Below are 25,153 nucleotides of genomic sequence, written 5' to 3'. Positions count from 1 at the left end.
TTCCCCCCCCCCCCCCCCACATGGATATCAATACCTTATGTTTGTGCTTCAGAACCTGGTCTTCACGGCCCTCAGGCCTGGCATGGTCGGGCATGCCGACGCAACCATCCACTGTCGACGTTCTGCCACCTCCCGACTGTGGCCGTGCCAGCCCGCGCTCCCGCCCAAGTTCCTGCTCGCAGCCACACCGAGGGTATGTATGTTGTGTGCGTGTGTGTGTGTGTGTGGGGGGGGGGGTGTACTGTGATATTGACATCTAAGTAGCCATCCAAAATCTGCAGTTCAATTCTCACTTTGTTCTACATGTGTTTAAAGCCATGCTCTCGTTGGGTTGGTCACCTAGGTCACGGCGGTTCCCATGGAGCGCTACTGCGCCGATCGAAGCGCCGAGCATGAGTGGCGAGTGACGCGCGTCGGCGGTGGTGCTGTCTTCAAAGAATGCTTCCTCTACGGCACGCCCGACCTGGCCTCCGACTGGCGGCGGAGGTCCGGCGCCTTCTTCCCGCAACGGCCCGGTGGCGTCATGGCCGTCTTCCCCGAGCACGGCTGGTCCTACATTCGGATACCAGGTAAGTCACGTGGCATGCGGCTATACCATAAGGAACCTGGAGCATCCATGACACTTTATTAGGTACACAGGCAGACTGTTTTAAAAAGAGCTAATAGATTTTCCAATTTACACACCGTGGAGACTTCCATGTTGTGGCGTACGTATTGTTGCGCTACTCGCTGTAATGAGGAGTTGAGCTTCCCGGCTTTATTTCCTACATGCACACACCTCTGCGGCGTGAGGGGTCTGTGGGAAATGCCACAAAAGGTCAGCTCAAGGTTGAGAAAGCGAGTAGAACGGGGCCTGTCAGCATCCTCTACCTTTGTATATGTGTGTGTGTGTGTGTGGGTGTGTGTATGCGTTATCACAATCGATGGCGGACGCGGACGTGCGCTCGAGCGCAGAACCTGGCTCGGCGGAGTTGCGGGTCACTCTGAGCAAAGTGGAGGCTGATGGATGTGCGGCAGGAGAGAGGCCACCACATTTGTACACACAACACTTCCCTTCTCACTGAACCGCTCACAATGATAAACGGTCGCTTGTCATACTTTGTGTTGACCACCCGCCTTTTGGCTGCAAATCTCTTTGGCAGGGAGCATGAACCCACGTGCTCTTTTTGTCCCACGTTATTAGCTCTTCGAAACATTATCCGTTGATGAATTGAGGACAGCTTAGAATGCAAAAACAAAGAAGTGCAGCGATTTAGCATCACCCATCTGTTTAGTTCGTATACCTGCTTCCGATTGGGGCTCATTTGTTTGGAGGATTCTGCCAAAGTACAACCCCTAGATTTCGTGAAAAACGTTGCCTCAAGCCAAGAGTGCTGACCACCTGTTTGATTTTTTTTTTTCACGCGTGCTGTGATTCTAGATATGTTTGTCCCATTTGGTGTCCAAAAGGGAAGCTGCAATCTCCACTTCGCCGCGGTGCTATATTTACTCGAACTGTAATGATGAAAGAGTAGCCAATACATATTAAACCACAAATGTTCAAATCTGGTGACTAATAGTCATCTAATGTAAAACATATTTTTACCTACATACAACGTACTTTTTAGATGGACAAACGTGGTGATGAATAAGACACACATCAATCCAACCACATGAAAAATAATGATCCCACCCCAAAGAAAAAGGAAAAAAAGCTTTTTGTCGCTTGCTTTTCTCGTAAGTGTTTTTGTGCCACAGTGTGAAAGCAAAAACAAGGATTTGCGTGTCACTGTGAGAACCGTCTAAGCGCTCCTGTGAAGTTACGACGAGGCGGACAAAGCCAGGAAGTTGATGTACTCTCATTGTTCAAGCGCTTCGTTGGGTAACACTATTCGATGCTGTGTGTGTGTGTGTGTGTGTGTGTGTGTGTGTGTGTGTGTGTGTGTGTGTGTGTGTGTGTGTGTGTTGGCCAAGTCTGCGAAGAGTCCTTTCAAACTCCTCCATGTTTTGTGTGCCGACTTGCAGCCGTGTGTTTCGTGGCCCGTGAGGCAATCTCAGGCCTTTCTTTCTGTGCGTCCCAGTCTGCCGCTTCTTTCTCAGCCTCGGGAGGAAGGAAGTGACCCAACGGCGCGGCACCCGTCCTCCTCCGAACACATTGTTGCCACATCAAGGCTCAAGATATTGTACAGTAGCCCGGCCGAAGTTTCCCAGCCCCCTCCCCCACCCTCCCCACACGTTTCAGAACAAATGGCAGGGCTTGAATGACTGTTTGTTTTGACCAGCATGGCGTGAGTACGATGGTATCAATCGAGGAATCTAATCAAGGGCCTTATTAAGGAATGAGTCCGCACAGGAGGAAAAAACAAAGCCCGTGGGGCACTTCACAGTATGCATTTTTGTTCATATTTTTTAAACAGTTCCCAGGTGTTTGAAAAAGATGTTTGTGACGTGCTTTTGTCCTAGGTCGCGATATTGCGTCGTGTACGATCGCTGTAAATTTAATCACACCGAGTGAGCTCAGCAGGGGTAAGCCCAAAGTGGTTCCTGGAACCACTTTGGAAAAAAATTAAGCGAGGCAAGTTAATTTCTATGTCGCCATTCACGCGTAAGGCAAATCCATAGTGCTTGACAGTGGGAAGGAAATATAGGGTTAAAAAAAAAAAGCAAGATTAAATGAAAAGATGATATTCAATATGAAATCATAACATAAAAGTAGGCTAATTGACAGGATAAAACAAAACAATAAAAGTAAAAATGAGATCATACTATAGTTCTAATTTATTTACTATTAGTTACGCCATGTTCTCAACTCTTTTTTTTTTCCAGAGTCCCATTGAGCAGAAACTCGATGTGGAGTAGCCAAGCGGTGCGAGAAACAAAAAAAATATCTCTAATGTTCTAATGTAAACTTTTTTTCCCAACTCTTTGCTCATAGATGCAATTTGTATTGTTTGTTTTTTTTTTTTTTTGCTTTTTTCTTCCCCACATTTTATTAGTCAATGGGAATACATAGAAAACATGTCCTGTTATGAAACACAACTGTGTTGCTCTCACGCTTAAGGATTTATTTGCGGAACATTCCAGCGCGACACCGAAATAACCTTCCGCTGCTGTCTTTGCGTCTCCTGCGCCACCGACGGTAATTATAAGAACCCCCCTTACACAAAATCACCAGCTTCTCACGAGGCTGCGCCAATTGACAGATCGTGGGCGCGATGAGATGTTGTGACGTTGAGGAAAACGTTTTGCAGCGTTCAAACGATTGTATTTGGAATGCGTAAGCGAGCATCAATCGTGTCCATGGGAGAGAGATGCCAGTGTAACCCACGTCGAGGGCTGTGGGAAGTGCAGCCCGGCTTTCCTGTCCCTTCAAAGGAATGCCGCCCGTGGGTAAAAAATGGCAGGAAGCGCTCTGATAGAGGGAGGGGGCACAGATCAACACGGCCGGGCAGCCTCGCTTTAGTTTCATCTGACTGGCACCGTTGACCTCTCGATGGAATTTAGTCCAAAACAAAATGTCCAGCTCAGCAAGTTGGAGGCCCAAAACAAAAGCCAGTAGATAGTAGACAGATCAAGTCTCGAAGTAGACTGAAGGGGGAGACATTGCCCACACGATTAGCACCATCCCGTTTTTTTTTTTTGTTTTTTTTTAGTGGTCAAACCTCAGTACTGTTATTGACTCCAATGACAGAGTCAGTTCTGTGGCGAGACACCCGGAAAGTCTTCATCAGGCTGCCGCGCTGTTGCCTCCATGTTTGTGGCCAAGAACTGGCGTCACAGTCTTCCCGGGTTTCCGCGTATACATTTTTAGAGGGGAATCATTTTGGCATCCCACATGAGAACCCGGTACATTTGATACGCTAAATGGAATGCGCTGTAATCTTTCGCTTACTTATTCTGACACAGTTTATCTTGTTTTTCCCTACTTTATTAAATTGTTTTCACAAATTATATTTTTTTCCAAAATCTTCTTTCACTGCATAGTGTTCAATGTTCATACCCCATTGTTTACATTGTTTTGTTGTTTATATTTATATTCCCCCCCCCCCAATTTTTATTTTAATTTATTATTTTTTAAATCTGATTTTTTAAAAATTTGCATTTTGGTAAGTTGCACTCCAAGAAGCCCTTTGAATTTGGTATTTTCCATCAGACCTCTCGATGGAATTTAGTCCAAAACAAAATGTCCAGCTCAGCAAGTTGGAGGCCCAAAACAAAAGCCAGTAGATAGTAGACAGATCAAGTCTCGAAGTAGACTGAAGGGGGAGACATTGCCCACACGATTAGCACCATCCCGTTTTTTTTTTTTGTTTTTTTTTAGTGGTCAAACCTCAGTACTGTTATTGACTCCAATGACAGAGTCAGTTCTGTGGCGAGACACCCGGAAAGTCTTCATCAGGCTGCCGCGCTGTTGCCTCCATGTTTGTGGCCAAGAACTGGCGTCACAGTCTTCCCGGGTTTCCGCGTATACATTTTTAGAGGGGAATCATTTTGGCATCCCACATGAGAACCCGGTACATTTGATACGCTAAATGGAATGCGCTGTAATCTTTCGCTTACTTATTCTGACACAGTTTATCTTGTTTTTCCCTACTTTATTAAATTGTTTTCACAAATTATATTTTTTTCCAAAATCTTCTTTCACTGCATAGTGTTCAATGTTCATACCCCATTGTTTACATTTTTTTGTTGTTTATATTTATATTCCCCCCCCCAATTTTTATTTTAATTTATTATTTTTTAAATCTGATTTTTTAAAAATTTGCATTTTGGTAAGTTGCACTCCAAGAAGCCCTTTGAATTTGGTATTTTCCATCAAATTACATATTACATGACTATTATGCCCCAAAAAATTATTTTTGCATATTATTTGTGTATTTTAGTCTTAAAGTGAGTACCTCATCAATATTTTTGTATTTTATGGCCATTATTTTTATCGTTTCAATATTTTGTCGTGACATTCTTATTTTGCCTTGTAAGACTTCCTATCTCAGTCTGTGCAACGTTCATAACCTGGGGCCCTCTTGTCAATAAATTCCCGATACTCGCTAGCATCTAAAACCCGCACGCATCTGTCTCCAAAGACCCTGTGCTGCCATCGGCGCGACTAAATTAAGTTTAAGCTTTCCTGTCGATGGTAGCAAAGTTGCGCCTGGCTAATATTTCCATCAATCGTAGTGCCGAACAAGTATTGCCCATTGACTTATTGATTGGGCTGTATAATGTATCATGATACAGTGAGGGCCTGACGGCAGATTCGATCGCACCTTTGACCCCCATCTGTCTCCATTTCTCACATAACCGACCATCCATCATCTTTCATCGAGGAGATTGGCCACCACCTCTCTCCAAGCTGGCCCAATTCCAGAGGGGTGGGAGGGTGGTGGTTACAGGACAGGACGAGAAGGGCTGGTGTGGCGTATTAATGAAATTAGCGCCGTTAGTTGGTTTGGAAGCATTAGGCGCCAGGCACCGGGGCTGGGCCGGGGGTTAATTAGCTGGCAGCAGGCCTCTAATTGGGTCAGGACCGTGTCAGGCCTCTGGCTCTGGCCCTGCAGGGATTGGATTACACTGTCGGGGGACAGGCAGCCAGGGGGGCTACGGGGGGTCTTTTCTTTTGGTGACGGAGGATGGTGAAGGAGCTGTAGGGGGTACGGAGGGTAGAGAGGAGGGACGACGCGGCTTAATCTGCCAGCAGGATGCACGGGCGGGAGGGGCTGCCTGGATTTAACACCCCTTTTAGACTGGATTGGATTGGAGTGTGTTTCTGTTGGGGGGGGGGGGATACTGGTACTGTGAAAGCAAGGCAGGTGGTGAAGCTTGATATGTGTATCCATGGCAACAGCAGAGTGGTGTGACACCAAATGGGATTTGCTTGCATTTTGGGGTGTGGCGGTCGCCATGCTGTCATCTCTGGTGCACTACTTGTTTTTCTGATGTTATGTTGTCGAAATTCTCATTTAAAAGAAAAGTCCCTTGGTATGCGAGGTACTGTATATGTCATGATGCTCCGGTCAAATGGCGGCGACATACCTGGCCGGAATTTGTAATCCACACCAACGCCATAGTAAAGTGGTAATTTCAATGAGGTAAATAGTTGTATAAAAAGTGCCTCTCGGCCATAAATTAATCAAATATAAAATAGTATCCTAGGACAGTCGCGCACAGAATCCATTGTAAACTGAGGAGCAATTTTATTTTTTAATATTCTCCATTTTTTTAGTATCATGCTTTATGCTCTTATTGTGAAGTATTTGAGTCATTTGTTGTATTTTTTGTTAGTGTTCTATTGGTCTTCTCGAAATGCAGTAAGATACCACAAGATGCCGCTGAAGTTCTGTCTCAAATCGGAAATGGTGTCTTGTATGTTTGAGTGATAAAGGTGCATCTCGACTGAGAGACTGGTTTTGTCTGTTGGGGCATCAACAAGTTTCGTCTGGGTTCTTAGTGGACGTTACAGAATATTTTTGCCACGTGGATTTCCGGTCAATGTTTTTGTCCAAAATTAAATGACCTTGTTAGCCATTTATTTTTAAAGCTAATGTTGTAAGGTGAACCCACTTGAAATGATCATGAAGTGTTTTTGAATCATAGTTGACATTTTTATGAAATATAATAAGCAGTTGAAAAACTTCTTGGGGGTATGTCAAGTCCTTGTGATTTTTCGCAATTCGCTGTGGGATTCAGAAAATAATAAACAGTCATACTAGATAGGCTTATCGCCATTATTAAAGTTCAAAATATGTTTCACAATTTTAATTCATTTTAATCTGGTAAAAGCCTTTCTCTAAATCAGGCCATCTGTGTACAAAAACCGTAAGTAGAATACTGGGCGGAGACGGGCCGCATAAATAGTGATGACTTCATCTTCTTGGCTCTGGCTCTTGATGCTTTGTGGGACTACGTTTGGGAACGATGCGTCTTTGGCATTTCTTTTGTTTTCATCAAAGATTGACTTTGAGATATCTTGTTCAGATCCTCACTTTCGACCTTGTAACAAATCATCTGAAATGTTAGCGACAGAGTCTGGAATCATTAAATGTAATGTAATATCCTAAGTAGCAACAGATTGCTGGCTGGAGCCAAGAAGGACTGCTTGCGCAAAGCAACACCAGTTGTGGATTTAAATTTAGTCACTCGGCAAGGAATCTCCGTCAGGCAGCACATGGCTGCTGCTTTCCTCATCCCCTTACATTTACTATAAAACATTAATTCACAGAGACCAGATAAAAAAAAAGCATTCATTTTAGACCCCTTTAAACTTACAATATATAACCACAACCGGATAAAAAAAGACCAATTGCTTGCGGTTACTCCAATGCCGAGAAACATCTCAAAATTGAGCTCATCCCCGTTCCCCGCGATCGACAAGGACTGAGGCCGGTGACCCAGAGGTGAGCCCCCCCAATCGCTCACCAACTCCCCCCGGGTGTTTCCCCTTGTTCATCGCTTCTATTAGTTCCTCTTTAACACCTCTGCAGGCCCTGACCTTGCTCGGGCGACTGCCCCGAAAGGTCGCAGGTCGTGGTTCAATCGTAGTGCACATTAGCATAGAATGCTGCAAGTCGCGGAGGAAAAGGGTTGAGGGTTCCATTGGGCTCTGCCACCTGTGATACGACGACTATATGAGTCAAGTGACTGTTTATTTGGTCATAATACACTATTATAAGAGTTCTATAGAGTGAAAATAATGAAACCGGTTTTGTCACACTGCCATCGATTGAATAGCCATTGCACGAAGCTTTCTGGTGTGCCCACCTCTTGTCTTGTACGTTACAACGAAGGTGTGCAAGAGCAATAAAAAGCAGCCCCGCTTAAATATCGGCATCATTTTGAGATTTACAATGGAGGCCGTGTGCTCACAGTTGAATCGGAGCCGGACTCTCCCACAGGGACTCCCTGGCCTGACCCTGGCAACTGACCCCGGAACAGACCAGGTGGGGGTGAGGTGGGGGGAGTCTATGACCCCTCGGTTTGACCGTCAGCAGGTGGGCGGCGTCGCGCGACCCGCCGTTGTTCGGATGACATTATTGCCTCATCAAGTGGACTTTTTCCACACTCGCCGGAACATGGGCCTCTGCCAACTGTTCGGTCCAGTTTTCTTCTTTTGTCAATGAAGGATGTATCTCACCTCTTTTTTCTTTGCACTTTTCTCCCACTTGTATTCTCCCGCCCTGCTCCCTATTAGCAGCCCAGTCAATAAGGCCCGAGGCTTCTTTAACCGATCAGCCTGCTTTAAGAGGATTGAACCTCACCGAGCTGATCTGCTCTGGTGAAAGGGGCCTTTATCCGCGAGAAGATGGCTTATTGAGGACTTGCATTGATTGGCAGGATTGTGGATGACCTACGAATGAAGACGGCAGCTTTTCTTTGAGTAGAGGGCAGACTTACTTAAATGTATACAAGGGCTCCTTGGGTTTTTTTGTTTTTTTTTAGTTACGAAGGGTGCGCAAGAAAGAAGGCCCGCTCAATTCAGCCCATACATTTATTTTTGATTTGATTGTTTCATATTTATGTACGTTCATGAAGGGGCAAAAAAAAAAAAAAAGACATGAAAAATACACAATGTGAATTTTTTGGGGGGGAAATACAAATATGCTAGAAAGAACTACAGAATATTATGACAAAAATATTTTTCAAAAAATCAAATAGAGAAAAAAAATTGAAATATTTTACAATATTACACAGAAAATTAAGAAAATGCCTGTTAAAAAAATAAAAACGTCCAATCATCGGCGTCTCCTTTCCCCGCAGATAAGGAGAGTCTCATCACGGAAAGTGGCAAGCTTCACATCCTGGATATCCTGCTGAGTCGACTAAAAATCCAGGGACACAGAGTCCTCATCTATTCCCAGATGACCCGCATGATCGACCTGCTCGAGGTAGCAAGGCGCACACGCGCCACACACTCCTCAATCAATTCTTTCTTAAACTTCACCCATTCACAAGAACTCACCCAAGATCTCACCGTTCGTGCAGTGAAGCATCCGTTGAGGTTGAACAATCCTAGTTAGGATTCATCGATACGCCCCACCTAAATTGGATGACACACCATAGCACTATTAGTTAAACTGTTGCTTACTGGTAGAATTTTATAATGTCACAAATAAGTAATAGGAGGGGTGTGCGATGTCCATCCATCTATTTTTCGATCCTCACAAGGGTCGCGGGGGGCGGGGTGGGCGACAGGAGTGGCAAGAGCCCCTGGGGGGGTTGAATCTAAGACAAAAAGGGAGAGGGATGAGATGAAATAGAACGATCGACAATGTTTTCCTTCACTGAATGTCAACCCTGTTGCGGACAGACGCCAAAGACTTTTATCAGGGTGCCTTTAAAAAAAAATCAGCTTCTATAAACCCTTTCATGCAACATTGTGCATCTATTGCATAAACATACAGTCATGACACAATGTTCAAAATTTGTGAACAGTTTTTGTCACACTTTGCATCAATTCAATGGCCATTGTGCTGCTCCTGCTGCCGTGCTCGTCTTGGCCACCTGGGGACAATATAAGAAGAACGGACGTATATACTGTACACCGAGATGGTCTCAGCACTTTGGGCTGGAAAAAAAAAAACGCTGGGAGCGCCTCGCATAGCAGGGACGCAGGGAAAAAAAACAGCGTTGAGAAAACGCTCATTTGCCGGTGACCTCATACAGTAATGGATGGCGGTGACAGCATCCCCTCGGCTAATGGGTTAAAGAGCCCTCCCACCCCAAATGATGCATTGGAGCCACCCCGGCTTCTGGGGCCCGTCGCAGATGGAGTTGATGAGCGAAGGAGCGCTAATCTCTGTCATTAGCATCGTTGTTTTTGTCGCCGGTCGGCTATTCACTCCCGTTGACGCGGTGTCGCCGGGGTGATGGATCATGGAGACCTGGGTGGCCCGGAGAAGAAAAACATTGCTGCCCAAAGCGCCGCGAGGCTATTTCTCACGGGTGCTTGAAATTCTTGCAAATGTTGAGATATCGGTGCTGGAATGAAGCGTTAAATTTGAACGGTTGCGTTTACAACAAATAAGATCAAATTTAATCATTTTTGAGTAGAGCCGACCTGCGTCGGAAAAGTTCCAGGACAGAAAAGCGTTCATCTGAGTCAGTTGCAGCCAGATGCTTAACCAAGAAGTCAAGTTAAATTTATTTCTATAGCTCTTAAGCACAGAAAAGTCTCAAAGTGCTTTCACGTGCCCTCTGTTGGCAAATATTAACGACATCCCCTGATCTTGACCCCTAGGAGTGCCAGAAACCCCCGCCCCTTTCCAAAAAAGAAGTCTACAAAGAGATTCTGCAGAGTTTCGTTCCTTACTCACCCGACCTCTCTCTGTGTGATTCTTAAACGCTCTACTGAATAGTCAAATAATGTTCAAATATTTTGAGAAAACCCCCCCACCAAGATTGCCACCGACTTCATAAATGAAGATGCAAATCCAAAGGCGGCGTTTTGGTGAGCGCTAATGTAGCCTTCACTCGGAACAGATGGGCCAGTTGGGATGGCAGCCAGAGAGATGAGCGCGGGCCTTGTCATGACTTTGGTTTCGAGAGGGAGCAAGGGTTTTTTGGGGGGGGGCTTACGTCGTGTAAAATCCTGGCTATCATTAGTAATGACTCGAAAGGTTTTGATGCGACACTGACCGTCATGTTTCACAGCGGGGAGGTCAAAGGTTCGAGGGGGGTGTGGGGGGTAGCGCTGAAAAAGGCAGATCAACATGTCACCTCATCACTGCTATTTGCGCTGACCCCTTTGCTCTTTAGCCCCCCCGCCCCCCAACAGCTTGGCAGACCCCTGTGCAGATAGGATGTTGACTTCAGTGTGGCTTGAAACAGGATCAAAATATCCACTATGGAGGACCATTAAACAGGACTTGCGAAAGATTAGTTTCAAGGTTTTTGGAAAAAGATGAACTTTAGTTATTCAATCATGCGAGTTGGCGAGTTCTTTTTTTTTCTTCTTTTTTTTCTTAACAATGTGTACCCTTACAGTTACATTTCTTCTTGTTTTCTCAACCATTTTGCTCCTCCATTGTCCGTCCCAGGAGTATATGGTTTACCGCAAGCACACCTACATGCGACTGGACGGATCCTCAAAGATCTCCGAGCGTAGAGACATGGTGGCGGACTTCCAGAGTCGGTGGGTGGATATTTGTTCCAGACTAGTGCCTCTCACTTCAATCCAAAAAGCCTCCCGTTGTGAGACGTGTTTGCATCAGTTCAACACAATTTCGACTGTCTCTTCCCCTCCGTCTCACGATCCTCTGTTAGGACGGACATCTTTGTATTCCTGCTCAGCACCAGAGCCGGTGGGCTCGGCATTAACCTGACCGCAGCGGACACTGTAAGTCACATATACACTACTGCACTCCGCTAGCATAAAATGTATAGAAAATACTGTACAATGCAGGTGTCAAACTCACGGGCTGGGGACCCAGATCCGGCCGGCGACATCATTTTATGTGACTTACGTGAACAAACCTTCACAGTACATCTCAAGCGACAGCAAACTCGGTACATCTGTCAATCAAGCCATCTTCCTCCGCCTCATCGTCTTCATTGTGTTCCAGGTCATCTTCTACGACAGCGACTGGAACCCCACCGTAGACCAGCAGGCCATGGACCGGGCCCACCGGCTGGGTCAGACCAAGCAGGTGACCGTCTATCGACTCATCTGCCAGGGGAGCATCGAGGAGCGTATCCTGCAGCGGGCCAAAGAGAAGAGCGAGGTCCGTGGTGAAGAAGATGTCAATCACACGCTGGTGAAGTTGAAATCATTCTAACAGCGTCTCTGTGGTTAGATCCAAAGGGTGGTGATATCCGGAGGTAACTTCAAACCTGACACACTCAAGCCCAAGGAGGTGGTCAGCCTGCTGCTGGATGATGACGAGCTAGAAAAGAAACGTGAGGGGTTTTTTTTTTTTCTCAATCTCTAATTAACACATGCAAAAATCTCAAAATGTATTTGGGGATTCCCATTCTTGTGTGTAGTGCGCCAGAGACAGGAAGAGAAGCGGCAGCAAGAGGAGAGCAGCAAGGTCAAGGAGCGCAAGAGGAAGCGGGAGAAGTATGCTGAGAAGGTAAGACCGCTCGGGTTTAAAAGGGTTGGAAAATTTCCAGTAAATTTCCATGGGAAGTTCAGATGGGGAATTTTGGAAATATTCCAAATTGGAAACACGTTTTGTGTTACCCTCTGGCATATTTTTCATCCAAAAATGGTGGTTGGATTCCAATTACTCTGGCTCTGGGGATTCACGACGGTCTGTGACAACGTTGCGCTTGATGGTGTACAAGTGATTTTGACACCCGGTGAAGCGACCTCTGAGGTCAGGGAGTCATTAGCCGTCCTCCTCCATGGAATCACATATCCGATGTCACACAATCTGGACAGTAGTTGATATCCATATGTGCGTTGGAAAAGCTGAGTTAGCTCCTTTTGGAAAATTCGGCTCCATTCATCATAACCTGGCGCTTTGAATTTTGATGGAATATCATGAGATTGTAGAGGCTGGACACTTTTTGTGTGTGTGTGTGACAGAAGAAGACTGAGGAATCTGAGATCAAGAGGAGGAAGGAGGCCAACCTGGTCATCTTGCACGCGCCCTCGGCCGACAACTCCAACTTGTCGGCGGACGGCGACGACTCCTACATCAGCGTGGAGATGGACTCGGCCATGCCCAGTCCCTTTAGCGAGGTGAGGCCCAAGGGGATTTGTGAGGTCACGTCTCACATCCAACAACTTACGTCGTGTCTCATTCTTCATTTTGTCCTTACAAATTCTGCTTCTCGTTTCCTCTTCCCATCCTCTTGATGTTATCCCGTTTGCTCCCGATACCAACCCCTCAACGGGTCAATTCCCTTTCTTAACTTTCCTGGTACCGGGCTCTATCCCCTGAACCCTACGTATGTATCCTGACCCCCAGCCTGTGTGCTTGTCTCCGTGTGCTCCTTTCGGCCACCAGATCTCGCTGAGCAGCGAGCTCCAGCCCGGCTCGCTGCCGCCGGACGCCGAGGCGGACGAGAGCAGCAACGACATGCTGGTCATTGTGGACGAGCCGGTGACTTCGGCGCCGCAGTCACGAGCCACCAACTCCCCCGCCTCGATATCTGGGTCCGTCTCGGACAACATGAACGGTACAGTGCTCCCGTGCTCAACCACGGTTCATCATCCGTGCCCCTGCTATATCATGTTCTTTTAAATACGATATTATCCACACTTTTACTCTTCTATTGAAGTGCGCCTCGCGGTATGCAGTTCAGTTTTTAAAAAACAAGCTCCAAGTAGTCACCGCTGCCAAGCTCCGCCCGCTAGTCCTTCATTGTTATAAGCCATCCCGAAAGTGTAAAGTGGGCTGACCCTTTTTTGGTTTAGTGCGCTGAACATTTGCAAATAGAATTTGTAGACCAGTGACGGGGAGATTCGACTGGAGTATTTCACAAACAATAGCGCCTGACAATGGGGAAAATATGGGAAAAGTTCCTTTTTCTTGTTCCCTTTTATGTGTTGGTGTACAATGCTGTGTTAAAGTCCATTCCTGATTGAAATAATGGAACGGAATAAATTTGTGAACCGTAAAATACCACGTAATAAAAATATAAATATAAATAGAAAAATAGTGCTAGATGAAAATTTAACTTTTTTTTTTTTTTTTTTAAATATAGACCAAAAATACCAAACATTTGACAAAAAAACAAAACAAAACATTACAGCCATTAATATATGGGATATTAAGCATTCATGATTGTACATTTTGCTCTCCTGTTCAGGTATTTTGACCTCAGATACCGTCAGCCCGGGCAGAGGGAGGTCGGGCCGGAGTCGAGGGCGTCCTAAAGGATCTGGTGGTGGTCCCAAGTCCGGAGGTAAAGGCCGCGGACGCAAGTCAACAGCGGGCAGCGCGGCGGCGATGGCGGGAGCCATGGCAGGAGCGGCAGCCGCCTCGGCGGCGGCGTACGCCGCATATGGCTACAGTGTTTCCAAAGGTTGGTGTGATGGAATTAAAAAACAAAAATGTCTAAAAATGGTGGTTGAAGCGCTCTCATGTTTCACTCCTCTTCCAGCGGGCTTGGCTGTTTCAAACCCACTGCCTTCCGTCGGTCGCCCCGGCCCCGCCTTTAACCCCGCCAGAAGTTCACCTCCGCAGGCCAAGGGCGTCGGCACAGCTGCCGCTCCAAGCCCCGGCAAGCAGCTGGTTCACGGCCACCACCAGCTTGTCAGGAAGAGCAAAGGACCCCAGTGATGCACTCATCGAAGTGCGCTCCCATTAGACCACACAATTGACCTTATCTCACTGTGATCATTGAAATGACCCCCCCCCCCCCGGCCCCCTCCACAATGGTGCCTAAACCAATAAACAGTACAGTGTTAACTTCAAGACAACTGCTTATTGTCACAAATCACCTTCCAAGCTTAATTTTAATGTGGTCAAGTACTTGCCCCCAGACTTCTCCTCCACACTTCCAAGGGCTGTCCACTGAACTGAGCGACGCGTTCCGTGTACGTCAGCGACCCGAATCCCCTAGGTTATTTGACAATTTCGCGGACCACCCTCCATTTCACGACTGACTCCAAATGTTTCCAGCTTTTCTACTGAAAAATAGGCTATTTTTTTAATCCCTAAAGACAAGCGTGGCAGGTCTTCACATTCGGACACTGAAGCCAGCAGGATTTCTGTCAATTTTTCTGTTCATTGTGTCTTGTAAAAAATGTTCCAAAATGAGGGTCAAACGACAAATGCTGCTCATGGAAACTGAATTATTTCAACGCAAATAGTTTGTGGTCTAGGAATTAAGTTATTTCAGTTTAGAGTCACCAATTTGCTGTAACTGTGAATAGGACATTCACTTGTAAAATTTGTGTACATTGTATCGAAGTCACTATATATCTGCTGTATCTATATTTTTGGGGGAGCAGCTCCTGCGCTTGACGAACATGGGTCTTTTTTGGTGTTGTGTGAGTGCCCATAATAGGCTTATGTTGAAAATGTGACTACAAGTAGATGTTCCCCTGTATCATATATACAGTATATAAACACAAATACATGTGTGTACATAATGATGAGGGCGCCGTCGTCTCTGGCTTCCACCTATGCCCTCCTGTCTATTTTTATAAGTCACGTGTATATTATGAACAAATGGATCTGTCATTTTACTAACAGGAAGAATCATGTGGAAATAAAGAGTGCTAAATCCGTCATGTGTTTGATTATGTCTGATATAATGCTGATTTGGAATCAAGATCATACTACAAACCTATTAATGCCATTAAGAGTCATGGAAACATTGGGAATATGTTTGTAAATATGCAGTTTTGTGAGACTTTAACATGTTATTTTCTCAATTACCACAGGATGGGGTTGTAGTTGATGAGATTATAATAATGTCCGTGGTCCTTTGGGGGGGGGGGGTACAATATAATTACTTTGATCCAGTTTTGTAAAAATTATTTCATGTAAAAGCATAAAATAAAAGTATAAAATCTATATTAAAATTACAAAACCATTAGGGGGAAAGACAAAACTAATACAAGTATGGGCGTCTATTAATTTTTTTATTCACTCAACAAAATGTCGGAATTCATTTCCCACAATCCTCAGCTGTCTTCAAGCTCGCGTTTTACACGGTTCAGTCGCTTGCTTTCACACCGGTTCTTAATTAAGTTTACACAGGTAAGAAGTCCAACGAATGTATAAAATGCACGACACAGTTCGTTGTATGGCATTTATTAAATTTCTTCGGGGGTTGTAAATGGTTAGTATGTTTATATCCCCCCACAGTGCGTTTAGACACAAACAGAAGGGGTTTTAGTAACGTTTGTGTGTGCGTGTGTTAGTGTGTCTGTGTGTGTTCTACCATCGAGTTCGCATGCTACCGTTAACGAATTATTTCGGACATATTTTTATTTCCAAAGGAAACTGACAGACAACTGCAATGGGGACTTTCATGGAGCCTGCTCACTACAAACAGGCGGTAAATTGAAGCAATAATTATATATTTTAGGTTTAGTTATACATTTGCATATTAATAATGATGAATTGATTATGCTTGCAATGAAGAATGCTTATGCTCTAAATAAATATATGCTCATACTTCTAATAAAGAATGCTTAGTACACTGTGTGACAGTTGAGGGACACAACCACCTTTCGAGAATGTGGTTGGAAAGAGATATAATGGAACGCATTATGAGAAATGTTTAAATAAGTCACCTTACCATATTAACTGGAAAAGGGTTGTGCTGCAAACCACTAGCAACGTTTGTATAAAAGTTTTGTGTGAAACTCTCAAAAGCAGCAAAAATACAATTAATTTTTGTCACGTCACATGCCTAAAAAAAGGTGAAGCCTTTTTGTGTAAACTATATCCTAATGATGCTCGCCTTCACCTTCAGCTGAACCCATAACGCAAATCTACCCCTGAAATAAAATCGTGAAAGTATATAGTCAAGTTATTCAGTTAGTCACCGGTCCATTTAACTATGACTTTACTAATACAAATGTAATGTTTACAATTTGAGAAACATCTTTTATTACGTAGAAAAGGTAAGAGTTTTCCCATGATGTCGCACACCTCTGGACTTGCCGAAGGCTGCCATGTTTGATGCCTTGTTTTGTACCACTGGTGGTTTTTGTTTGAATAGTTTAATTTGATGGCAGATGTTAAAAAAAAAAAAAAATACTGTGCAATGTTTGCCTGGGAGGAGCAACAAAGTCTAACTTCTGCCTTTACTGACAGGTGGGAGCATGAAAGTCTCATTTCTCCATTTCCTGGGACCAGTGTGGAATCAGGATGAGTGAACAGATTTGTCAGTTAACACATGGAGATTGTGTTCATCTCTCTGGCCAGATACCCTGTCAACACATCTGTGTTCTGAAAACTTAAGGTAAGGTTGAATGATTTGCCGCCAAAAATATGTATTTGTGCACACAAAATACTAATTTGTGGGGTTGAAAGAATTTCCATCGATTTTGACATCTGGGTAGAGAAAACGGCGCATTCCTGTCCCTCTACTGTGTGTATAACCCCATTTTATATATATGTAAAAAGAAAAAAAACAACATAGCTTAGTCTTTCAATATTTTTATTCTCATGCTGATGAACATTACCTTTTGCATTCATGCGTGTGCATAACCTTGCACGAATGGACAGAACTGTGCAGAAAATTAAAAAAAAAAAAAAAACCAGAAAAAGGTTTAGTATTACAGTAGTTATGTTAATGCTTAGTGTTACTCGATGAAACAGACCAATAGACAAGCCTCGTGTGCATTTAAACTACTGGGCCTCCAACAAGTAGGAGACCATGGCCAGCGCCGCCGCCTCCACGGCAAACAGGTGCTGGTCGTCCACGTGCGGGCATCTGGTCCGCATGAAGGCGGCCAGTCGCAGCAGGTACTCCAGGTTGTGACCCGTGCGGCCTTCACACACAGCGATGCGCGCACCAATCTCCTCTGGTGCGGCGGGCCCCAGGTACAAGGGGTTGTCGGAGGTGGCGATGTACAACAGCGCTGATACTGATGGACCGCCTTCCTTTGGGTGGAAGGCCACCATCTCAGTGATGTAGCCGCCCCGCACTGCCTCGCGCATGTTCAGGTAGTCGAGGGCCGGCTCCACCTGGTCGCCCCTCACCTCGAAGGCCACGCCCCATGTGCTCGCCTAGAATGTGAAGACAACCAGGTGAAATACTGACACCATTAACTCGCGCATTTTTTTCTGTTGAAACTAGCGTTGGGTGTTAAAGCATGAGATAACTAATTTGCATCGTAAAGTCAAGTATTGCGGAACAAAGCCAGCTAATGCGTCAGAATGTTGGTAACCGAAGCCATCTGTGCCGAGACGTCGTGGCAGGACCATATATGCTAAGTATGCGGAAGTAGGGCTACTTACGTCATCCTCTGGAATCAACGTCACCACTCTTCCGGGCTGTCGAGAGAAAAGAGAAGGCTTTCATGAGACAACACCCTTTGGGTGGTTCACCTCTCGCAAAAAAAGTAAAATCAAAAAACGACAAATATAAACTTACCAACTCATCGTTACCGCGGTGGAAGTTGTCCCCGTGCCAGAAACGTCTCTTGTAGTCTCGAATGTAGCCCACTTTGCTCTGCTTGTACTTGAAGTCGGGCTTCCACACCAGCGAGCCGTATCCGAAGATCCATAGGCTACTACTGCTCTTTGGGACCAGGATGTCTTGAGGCTTCATGTTGTTTGTTACGCACAATGTTTACGAAGAAGACGATGGATGTAATCGTTTGGGGCTCGCGCTAAACTAGCTGGCTACGAACGTTAGCTTCCTCCGGTCCAGCAGCAGCGGTACCGGTTGGCTCGATGGTATACCGCGAGCGGTATTGGAGCCCAACTGCTTGGCAGTTGCGAGGACGCGGTTGCGCGAGGGTTTTTGCCGATGCATCGCCATTTGCAGTTACTCTTGCCGCATAGTGCCCTTTAAAAAGCCATGGTTGGTGGTAGCCGCTCGGGGCCTAACGACGAGACGAAAAAGAAAGACAGGCGGATTCAGCCGGCTGCTCAGCAGGCTTAAAAAAATGATAATACACGCCTAATAACAAAATGTAATAAGACGTTATATAAAAAAATCTTTTTTCGGCTTTCTCTCAGCGATACCTTCTGTCAATCTCCTTTGCTCGACGGAATAATGGCGCAGCACTCGCTTATATATACACGCTTTATGGGTTGGCCGGAGGCAGGTTTTCATTTAAACCAATACGCATTACAGTAACCATATTTGCGTTTGAAGTCCACCCAATCAGATTCTAAAGCACTGAAATAGGACGGTCCTATGATCAAAATTGGATATCTTATTGGCTGAAGTGATTCGTGAAGTGACGCCCTCTCGCTTAATGTTATTGATCAATGGACCTGTCACTCAACCAAATTCAGAATGCGATTGGCTTACTGCGCTGCCACTCTTAATGTACTGCTTGTACAGTGCGGCTGACGCAACATTTTCTCAGGGTTTCAGAGCATTGGCTGCAAGCAACACCCCAAGAAATTGCATCAGATTTGTAGTTAAATGCTATACGGCATTTTGATTATCTTTTTAACATTATACTGCATAGCAGCGACCTTTTCATCAATGTTAACATATTTAATGCAATGTCGTCCTTTCATTTTTATTTTCAGAGTCCAATTTGTAGTCACTCAAAGGCCTTTTCTTGATGCTTGTTTACGTGAACCAACCAGAGGTGAAATATTCATGGACTGGACAGTTAATAAGTACTGTAATCAGTTTTTTTTTCATCGAATCATCAAAACAAAAGCTGTCTTTGACAACTTTGCATTGACAAAGATGAGGGTTTATTGACATCGAGGTATGAATTTAACAGCCTTGGGGATGATGCAATGCAATTGTACAACACACAATCATGAACATATTGTTAAATGAATATCTTTCTGACAGTGTTACACAAAAGTGAGCCCCGGATAACTAAACTTCGGCCATGTTTAAAATGTTGTACACCTAATACAGTATATCGGCTACCTCGCCATCATTTCGCTGCAGTGACAGGCTCAGACTGGCTCAGAGGCGTCGGCAATCAAATATTTGCCTCCAAACTACTGCTGCCTTTGTTGTTTACGACCTAAGCGCCTACATGTCCCTCTTAAACATGTGCATTATTTTGCCTCACTACTCCCAACAGTGGGCATCAGTTGGTCAAATCACTACGCAAACGGTAATGGGCCAGCTTTTTTGGGCCCTTGAACTCTACAAAATATCCACCAAAGCATGGCCTGTCATTTAACCACTGCAATTAAAGCATATTTAGACCAAATGTACTCCTGAGCCATGCGTCCAAAGTGTGCGTCCTAACTGGAAAAACAAGACGTCAGTCACAAAACTGCAAAGGCTGCGGTTTTTCTGGGACGCACGACACATTCCCTTATATGTCAGCGTCTGCCGCAGTGGAAAACATTCACCGTCACATTTTGAAAGAGCACTAAAGCACGGTATACCCAAGTATTTGCATTGTAAATGTCGAACATTTACAATTTACCGCTCCGGTCCCCACTGTATGTAACTGATGCGGTGGCATATTTGCCTGACTTGGGTGCAGGCAGAGTGAGTTCGAATCCCACTTGGTGGCAGTCTGAATGTTTCGAGATGTGCCGGAGGCAGCGAGTCTGACAAGTCGACTGGGATGGAAGCCATAATCACAATTTGGCATTTCTAAAGATAATGACGCTCTGAGAAAGATCATTCGTTGTGGCCCAATTGTAGAAAAGTGTAATTAGCTTGTGTTTGGGCTAATTACTAACACAAAAGTGATACTTGATGAGACTTCTGCTTCATCCACAATGTCAGCTTCCCCACTTTTTAAAACGTTATCCTCACAACAGGAGTTGATTAGTCGGCCTGTTTGCACTGTCGCTTCCTGGGAAAAAATAAATAAAAAACGTGTGCGTGAGAAAATCAGTCAGCCTCTGCCGCCATGCTCTGCATATATATTTTATTATTTTTTTTCATTTTAATCAAAGAGGAAACAGGAACTGATGTCAGCGAGTCACAAACAGGATGCTGTGATTATAACACAATGAAAATGCCTGGCGGAGTTGTGCGTGACGGTGACTTTGTGAAAGGTGCGTGTGTAGATGTGCACTGCTGTGGAACCTCGAGATTTTTGTGAAAACCTGATGTTGAGCCGCCATCAGCAAATCTCCTGAGATCTCAGCGCAATGGGCATCAAAGCATATTTTTTCTTTTAATGTGTCATTTATTACCCAAAAAGGAGATGAATGTAAAAAGTAGTAGTTGATACCAAGTACTTTTGTTGGGGGTGTTTCAGAATCACGCTGTTAAGCCATGTGTAGTGTTATTGATTTTATTTTGGTACGCTTGCTTCCTGTTTTTGTTCGATTGCTTTTCGTTTCAGAGTACTCTGCTGATTTGGGGCAGGTTTTTAATTGTGATAGGATTAGCCGCACCCACGAAGGAGTGCAGCATATTCTCAACCACAATCTTATTGGCTGAAGTGGATCGTGAAATGCATGCCCTCGATTCATGTCAGGGTCCTCAATCTATTCCTCAAAGGTTAGCGTACACAAAACAGAGATGTTTTTGTTATTTCCGAGGATTTATGGCACATGCACTGCCTCCCATCTGGTGTAAAGCCCGCCCTTTTGCCCCTTCCGCTTTGGTGAGGGAACACCCCCCACCATTGCCAGGCCCCCCTCCACCCGGCTTTGTTTGCCCCCCTGAGTGGATGGTACAGAAGCGGGTAGTAAAATATCACTTTGAGCCCCGGAGGGTGAGGCCGCCAGTTGGGGAGTGTGCATTCATAAGCGTGTGTTATTTTAATGGGTGCTTGAGAGCTGGCATATGCTGCTGCTGTTATGTTTTTTTTTTTTTAAATCCCCACGCACACACCTACCCCCCGTCCTCTTTACAGCATCTGTTTTCAGGGTGACGCGTGCGTGAGAGCATCACGGGAGGTGGGGTAGGGCTTTGTTTCACCGTTTCCAGCTCGAGGGGGCTCGGTCGCCATGGAAACGGATTTGAATTTCAAGCTAATTTGAGGGTCCGCGGAGAGAACACAGGGCGGGACGAGAGCCAAAGGCGTTTCCAGGAATTAGTCAAAGTAGTGATGCGGCAGGCGGGCAGGAAATGAGGAAGGATGAAGGATGGGGGTCTTTGCTTCGTGTCTCCCATCCATATCCCCCAAAATCCGAGTCCTTTATGTGATGCGCAGCTGGATTTCATATCCACAAGCCAGGTCGCGTTTATTCCGAATTCTGGCCGTCATTAAAATTGATCCTCCATGGAAAAGCAATAAACACAAAGCACATGTGAGCATTGAACACCTCGGAAATATTTTCAAACGCTTTTCCCCCCCACAAAGTTTATTCCTCAGAAGTTTGGTCCTTATAAATATGCATTATATACAAAATAATATTATAAAACATATAAAGAACAATGTGTCGTATTTAAATTAAACTCTGGAAATCACTTTAAAAAAAAAACAAAAAATTACATTAGTGGTTCTGTAGTTTTGAACTGTGTCATCGGCAGGCAGGCAGTGGTGGCGTGAGAGTCTTTTTGTGGTTGTCTCGTTCAGGTTGCATAGAAACTATGCGTACGTTTGACTGCTGTCAGTCTTTGCTGATTGAAAAGTATTTTCTTCATTTGTCATCTTTTGTAGTGCAAACAATCCAAGAGGAGACAAGGGCACAAATGTAGCATTTTCACCCCCCAACCCATCCCCACAACACCCTCCATTTTTTAAGGCTTCTAGTGAACTCGGGCTGCATGTAAATCTCCAAATTGAAGACATTCAGACATTCCTTAGTCTGCGTTGGTGACGTTGGATTGTGGTTGTTGACCCTGAGTTTTTGTGTCGTTTTCTTTTCTTTTTTTTTTTTGCATAGAAGGCGAAGGTGGCAAGAGTGACTGACAGGAGTGAGCGTTTTCTGCGAGGGCGGGGCTAAAAAAAAAAAAATCTCAGGCAACTTTCACTGATTGGTTGGCTGTAAGTCATCGTGGTGATGGTGATTATCACACAAGGCCAGAAATTGAGTGGCCGGGAGGCGATCCACCTTCGCCTCCTTTTCACCCTCCCGAGAGATAAGTTAAAATGTTCCTCCACCGTGTCCTCAAGTTTTCCAGAGAGCAGCGGCTGACACGTTGAAAAAAAAAAACAAAACAAAAAAAAAAAAAAACCACGACCTCCAAGTCTCTTCTCGCCATTTGTAAACAATCCAGAATGTTCCAATTCCTGCTTGATTGTGTTTCTGTGTCTCTCTTGCGTCACTTGTTTTAGACCTGCAGTTGGACAAAAGGAGAAGAGGTGGTTAGCGTAAGATCAAACGTAGCCTTTTATAGATGCTTAGTTGATTTGTGATAAACTTGACCAATGAAGTTCAGCTCCACTGTTGCATTGAAAAAGTGTTTGGGCATATCCATTTAAGCATGACCAAGCAGATAAGGATAAAAAAGAGAGGGGGGGAAAAAAGAATGAAGTGTATCTTAATTTTGGTCTGGAAATGAGTCCACAAAGCTCTCCTGGGACCCAACTGGTCCAACCCTGGGTGGAGTGTGCAAAAATTCAAAGCCCACCATTCAGAACTGTGGTTTTGCTTTTTATTTGCGGTCGACTTGAGTTAAGACCCTGTGGAACACAATTAATTCCAATGTCATGTTTTCTATTAAGATATAAAGTGTCCAAGATCCTGAAGTCGAGTCATATGGTGGAATGCAGACCTCTGTCAGGACGGAACAGTCCTAATTGTGTTTCAGTGCCTTTGTTGATACCCGACGCTTTGATTTGCCTGATTTTTGTCATTAAGATTTGTGTATGACTCTGAGAAATTTAGTAAAATGCCGCTCGTTAAGTATTTGGCAAATCAGTATTTTATCTTGACAATGATTGGCCGTGATCAGACAAGCTCCTCATTGACTCTTTCTACAAAAGAAGGTCACTTTTGTTTTCCATTTTCTCCTCAGTTATCCTTATGAGACGGCTGGAAGTTGTAATCTAGTTTATGAGAACATGGCAACATAATGTTATTGGGAAAAGGACAGCATTGCCTGGCTTTTTTTTTTTTTTTTTTGTGTGTGTGATTGATCTGACGTTAATGAGTAAACAAAGATACGGGTGGTTTCTTTCATCTTCAAATTCAAAACAACACTCTCAGAGGATTAGCGTGAATGCTGGCATGGATTTATTTATGTATTTATTTAATCGGAACAAGATGACAATCGGGGGAAAAACAACATCACGGGTTTTAGATGATGGAAAGGGATGTTGGCAATCGTCCAACCAACTTTACTATGGTATGCTGCCTTTCTAATTGTTTTTTTTTTTGTTGTTTGTTTTGTTTTACGGGTCCACTTAAACAACAATCCTCTCAAATGGTTTAGAGCAGATGCTATAGTGGCACTTTTATCGACAAAAACGACATCCAGAAAAGAAAGGAGCATTGGCAAGCTTTTTTTTGTTTTGTTTTGTTTAGTTTTTTTTGTTCTGAGTCTTCCAGCTCCTCCAAAAGCATGCAACAAGTTCTTCCTTTATTTTACTGTTCTACATGTAAACACCACCAGCCTCAATGGATTAGCATGGATGCTAGCAAGCCAATCTTATCGGAATAAGATGACAAAATGTCTTCAGGAAAAGACCACTGCAGGCTTTTCTTGATGGAAAGGATGCAAACAGTCTTCCAACTGACCCTCCAAGATACAATGGCTTCTCGTATTTATTTTACTGTGAACAGCGGCACCCTCCGCGGGTTTAGCGTGCATGCTAATGGAGCAATTTATTCCGTACCGGACAAGACGACAGACTTTCCTTGGATGTTTTAAGTCGTCTTCTCTCAGAACTGGCTGTTTCCAAACAATTTCTGTCATCCCAAACACCAGTTGACACCCTTTTTGCTCCGACACGGTCGACTCAGAACTAGCATGAGAGTGGCGCATCTTACCTCGGTTGCTATGATGCACTCCCTCCTTGCGTCGGCTATGACGAATACTGACTGGTACATGGAGTCTGTGGATGAAGATATCGTTGATATCCTACACTCTGGCTTTTCACTGTGAACACAAACATGGCGGCATTAACAATATATTCCTGAAAATACTTGCACATGTGTTTCTGTGTTACTGGTACAACTAGTGAGTAGAACTTGACTGTTCAGTCGACTTACCTGCACACTCTACTCAAGGGTCTCTTGTCTTCTAAACATTTGTCGTAAATAAGACTTTTGTCTTCTTGCGACTTCTCGTCCTTAAATTCCTTTTTTTTCGAGCTGTAAGGGTCCAAGTGATAGTTTTTATGGATAAAGTTCGACTTCTCCGAGTCGCAGTCCACCTCCAGGCTGACTTTCTGGTTGGTGTTTTTCAGTTGCGACGACGATATCAGGTTATCCCGCTGAGCGCTGGACACATTGTTCATAGTCTCGGTATCCTCTCGCTGCCTTCGAGCCTGCCGGTGGATGTGCCTCAGGGCCAAACCCACCATGCACAGCAGCACCAAAAGTGCCACGAGCCCCACGGCTAGAGAGACGGCAGCCCACTGGAACCCATCTTGAATCTCCTCCACTTGTGAAGTCACGGCGGCGAAGAACTGGCAGCTGGGCCCGGTGAAGCCAGGCGGGCAGACGCAAGTTGCCGGCGTCTTGCTGGTACAGATGCCGCCATTGAGGCAGGGATGGAGGGGACACTCGTTCTGGACCCTGTCGCAGTTGCG

The 25,153-nt window shown here is 44.8% G+C and overlaps 3 protein-coding genes across 5 annotated transcripts in view; 1 reads left to right on the top strand and 2 right to left on the bottom strand.

Annotated features, from left to right (window-relative positions):
* Positions 1-15,161, top strand: part of ino80 (INO80 complex ATPase subunit) — a 25,981-nt gene extending 10,820 nt beyond the window's left edge. For 2 of the 3 annotated variants that reach the window (XM_019865555.1, XM_019865556.1), the window contains exons 25-36: positions 53-193; positions 344-569; positions 8,734-8,861; positions 11,013-11,107; positions 11,239-11,311; positions 11,538-11,696; positions 11,769-11,871; positions 11,959-12,047; positions 12,506-12,661; positions 12,930-13,101; positions 13,735-13,950; positions 14,029-15,161. In XM_019865555.1, the coding sequence (XP_019721114.1) occupies positions 53-193; positions 344-569; positions 8,734-8,861; positions 11,013-11,107; positions 11,239-11,311; positions 11,538-11,696; positions 11,769-11,871; positions 11,959-12,047; positions 12,506-12,661; positions 12,930-13,101; positions 13,735-13,950; positions 14,029-14,207 (1,737 nt within the window). In that variant the 3' untranslated portion in view covers positions 14,208-15,161. The remainder of the gene's footprint in view (positions 1-52; positions 194-343; positions 570-8,733; positions 8,862-11,012; positions 11,108-11,238; positions 11,312-11,537; positions 11,697-11,768; positions 11,872-11,958; positions 12,048-12,505; positions 12,662-12,929; positions 13,102-13,734; positions 13,951-14,028) is intronic. The other variant, XM_019865557.1, reaches the window with a different exon arrangement.
* Positions 15,162-17,029: 1,868 nt separating this feature from the next.
* On the bottom strand, positions 17,030-18,622 carry chac1 (ChaC, cation transport regulator homolog 1 (E. coli)). Its single transcript, XM_019865565.1, has 3 exons — positions 17,986-18,622; positions 17,850-17,885; positions 17,030-17,618 (listed from the first exon to the last, which is right to left on the bottom strand). The coding sequence occupies exons 1-3, from the start codon at positions 18,160-18,162 to the stop codon at positions 17,238-17,240; spliced, it is 594 nt and encodes a 197-aa protein (XP_019721124.1). The 5' UTR covers positions 18,163-18,622; the 3' UTR covers positions 17,030-17,237.
* A 2,702-nt stretch (positions 18,623-21,324) lies between these two features.
* Positions 21,325-25,153, bottom strand: part of dll4 (delta-like 4 (Drosophila)) — a 12,261-nt gene continuing 8,432 nt past the window's right edge. The window contains exons 9-11 of the mRNA XM_019865566.1: positions 24,612-25,153; positions 24,390-24,498; positions 21,325-22,734 (exon numbers count right to left, since the gene is read on the bottom strand). The exon at positions 24,612-25,153 is cut by the window's right edge and continues 176 nt beyond it. Of these exons, the coding sequence (XP_019721125.1) occupies positions 22,729-22,734; positions 24,390-24,498; positions 24,612-25,153 (657 nt within the window). The 3' untranslated portion in view covers positions 21,325-22,728. The remainder of the gene's footprint in view (positions 22,735-24,389; positions 24,499-24,611) is intronic.

This window comes from Hippocampus comes, unplaced genomic scaffold, assembly GCF_001891065.2.
Source record: "Hippocampus comes isolate QL1 unplaced genomic scaffold, H_comes_QL1_v1.1 scaffold434, whole genome shotgun sequence".
In the NCBI taxonomy this organism is placed as follows: domain Eukaryota; kingdom Metazoa; phylum Chordata; class Actinopteri; order Syngnathiformes; family Syngnathidae; genus Hippocampus; species Hippocampus comes.
This window is presented reverse-complemented; position numbering and strand designations above follow the sequence as displayed.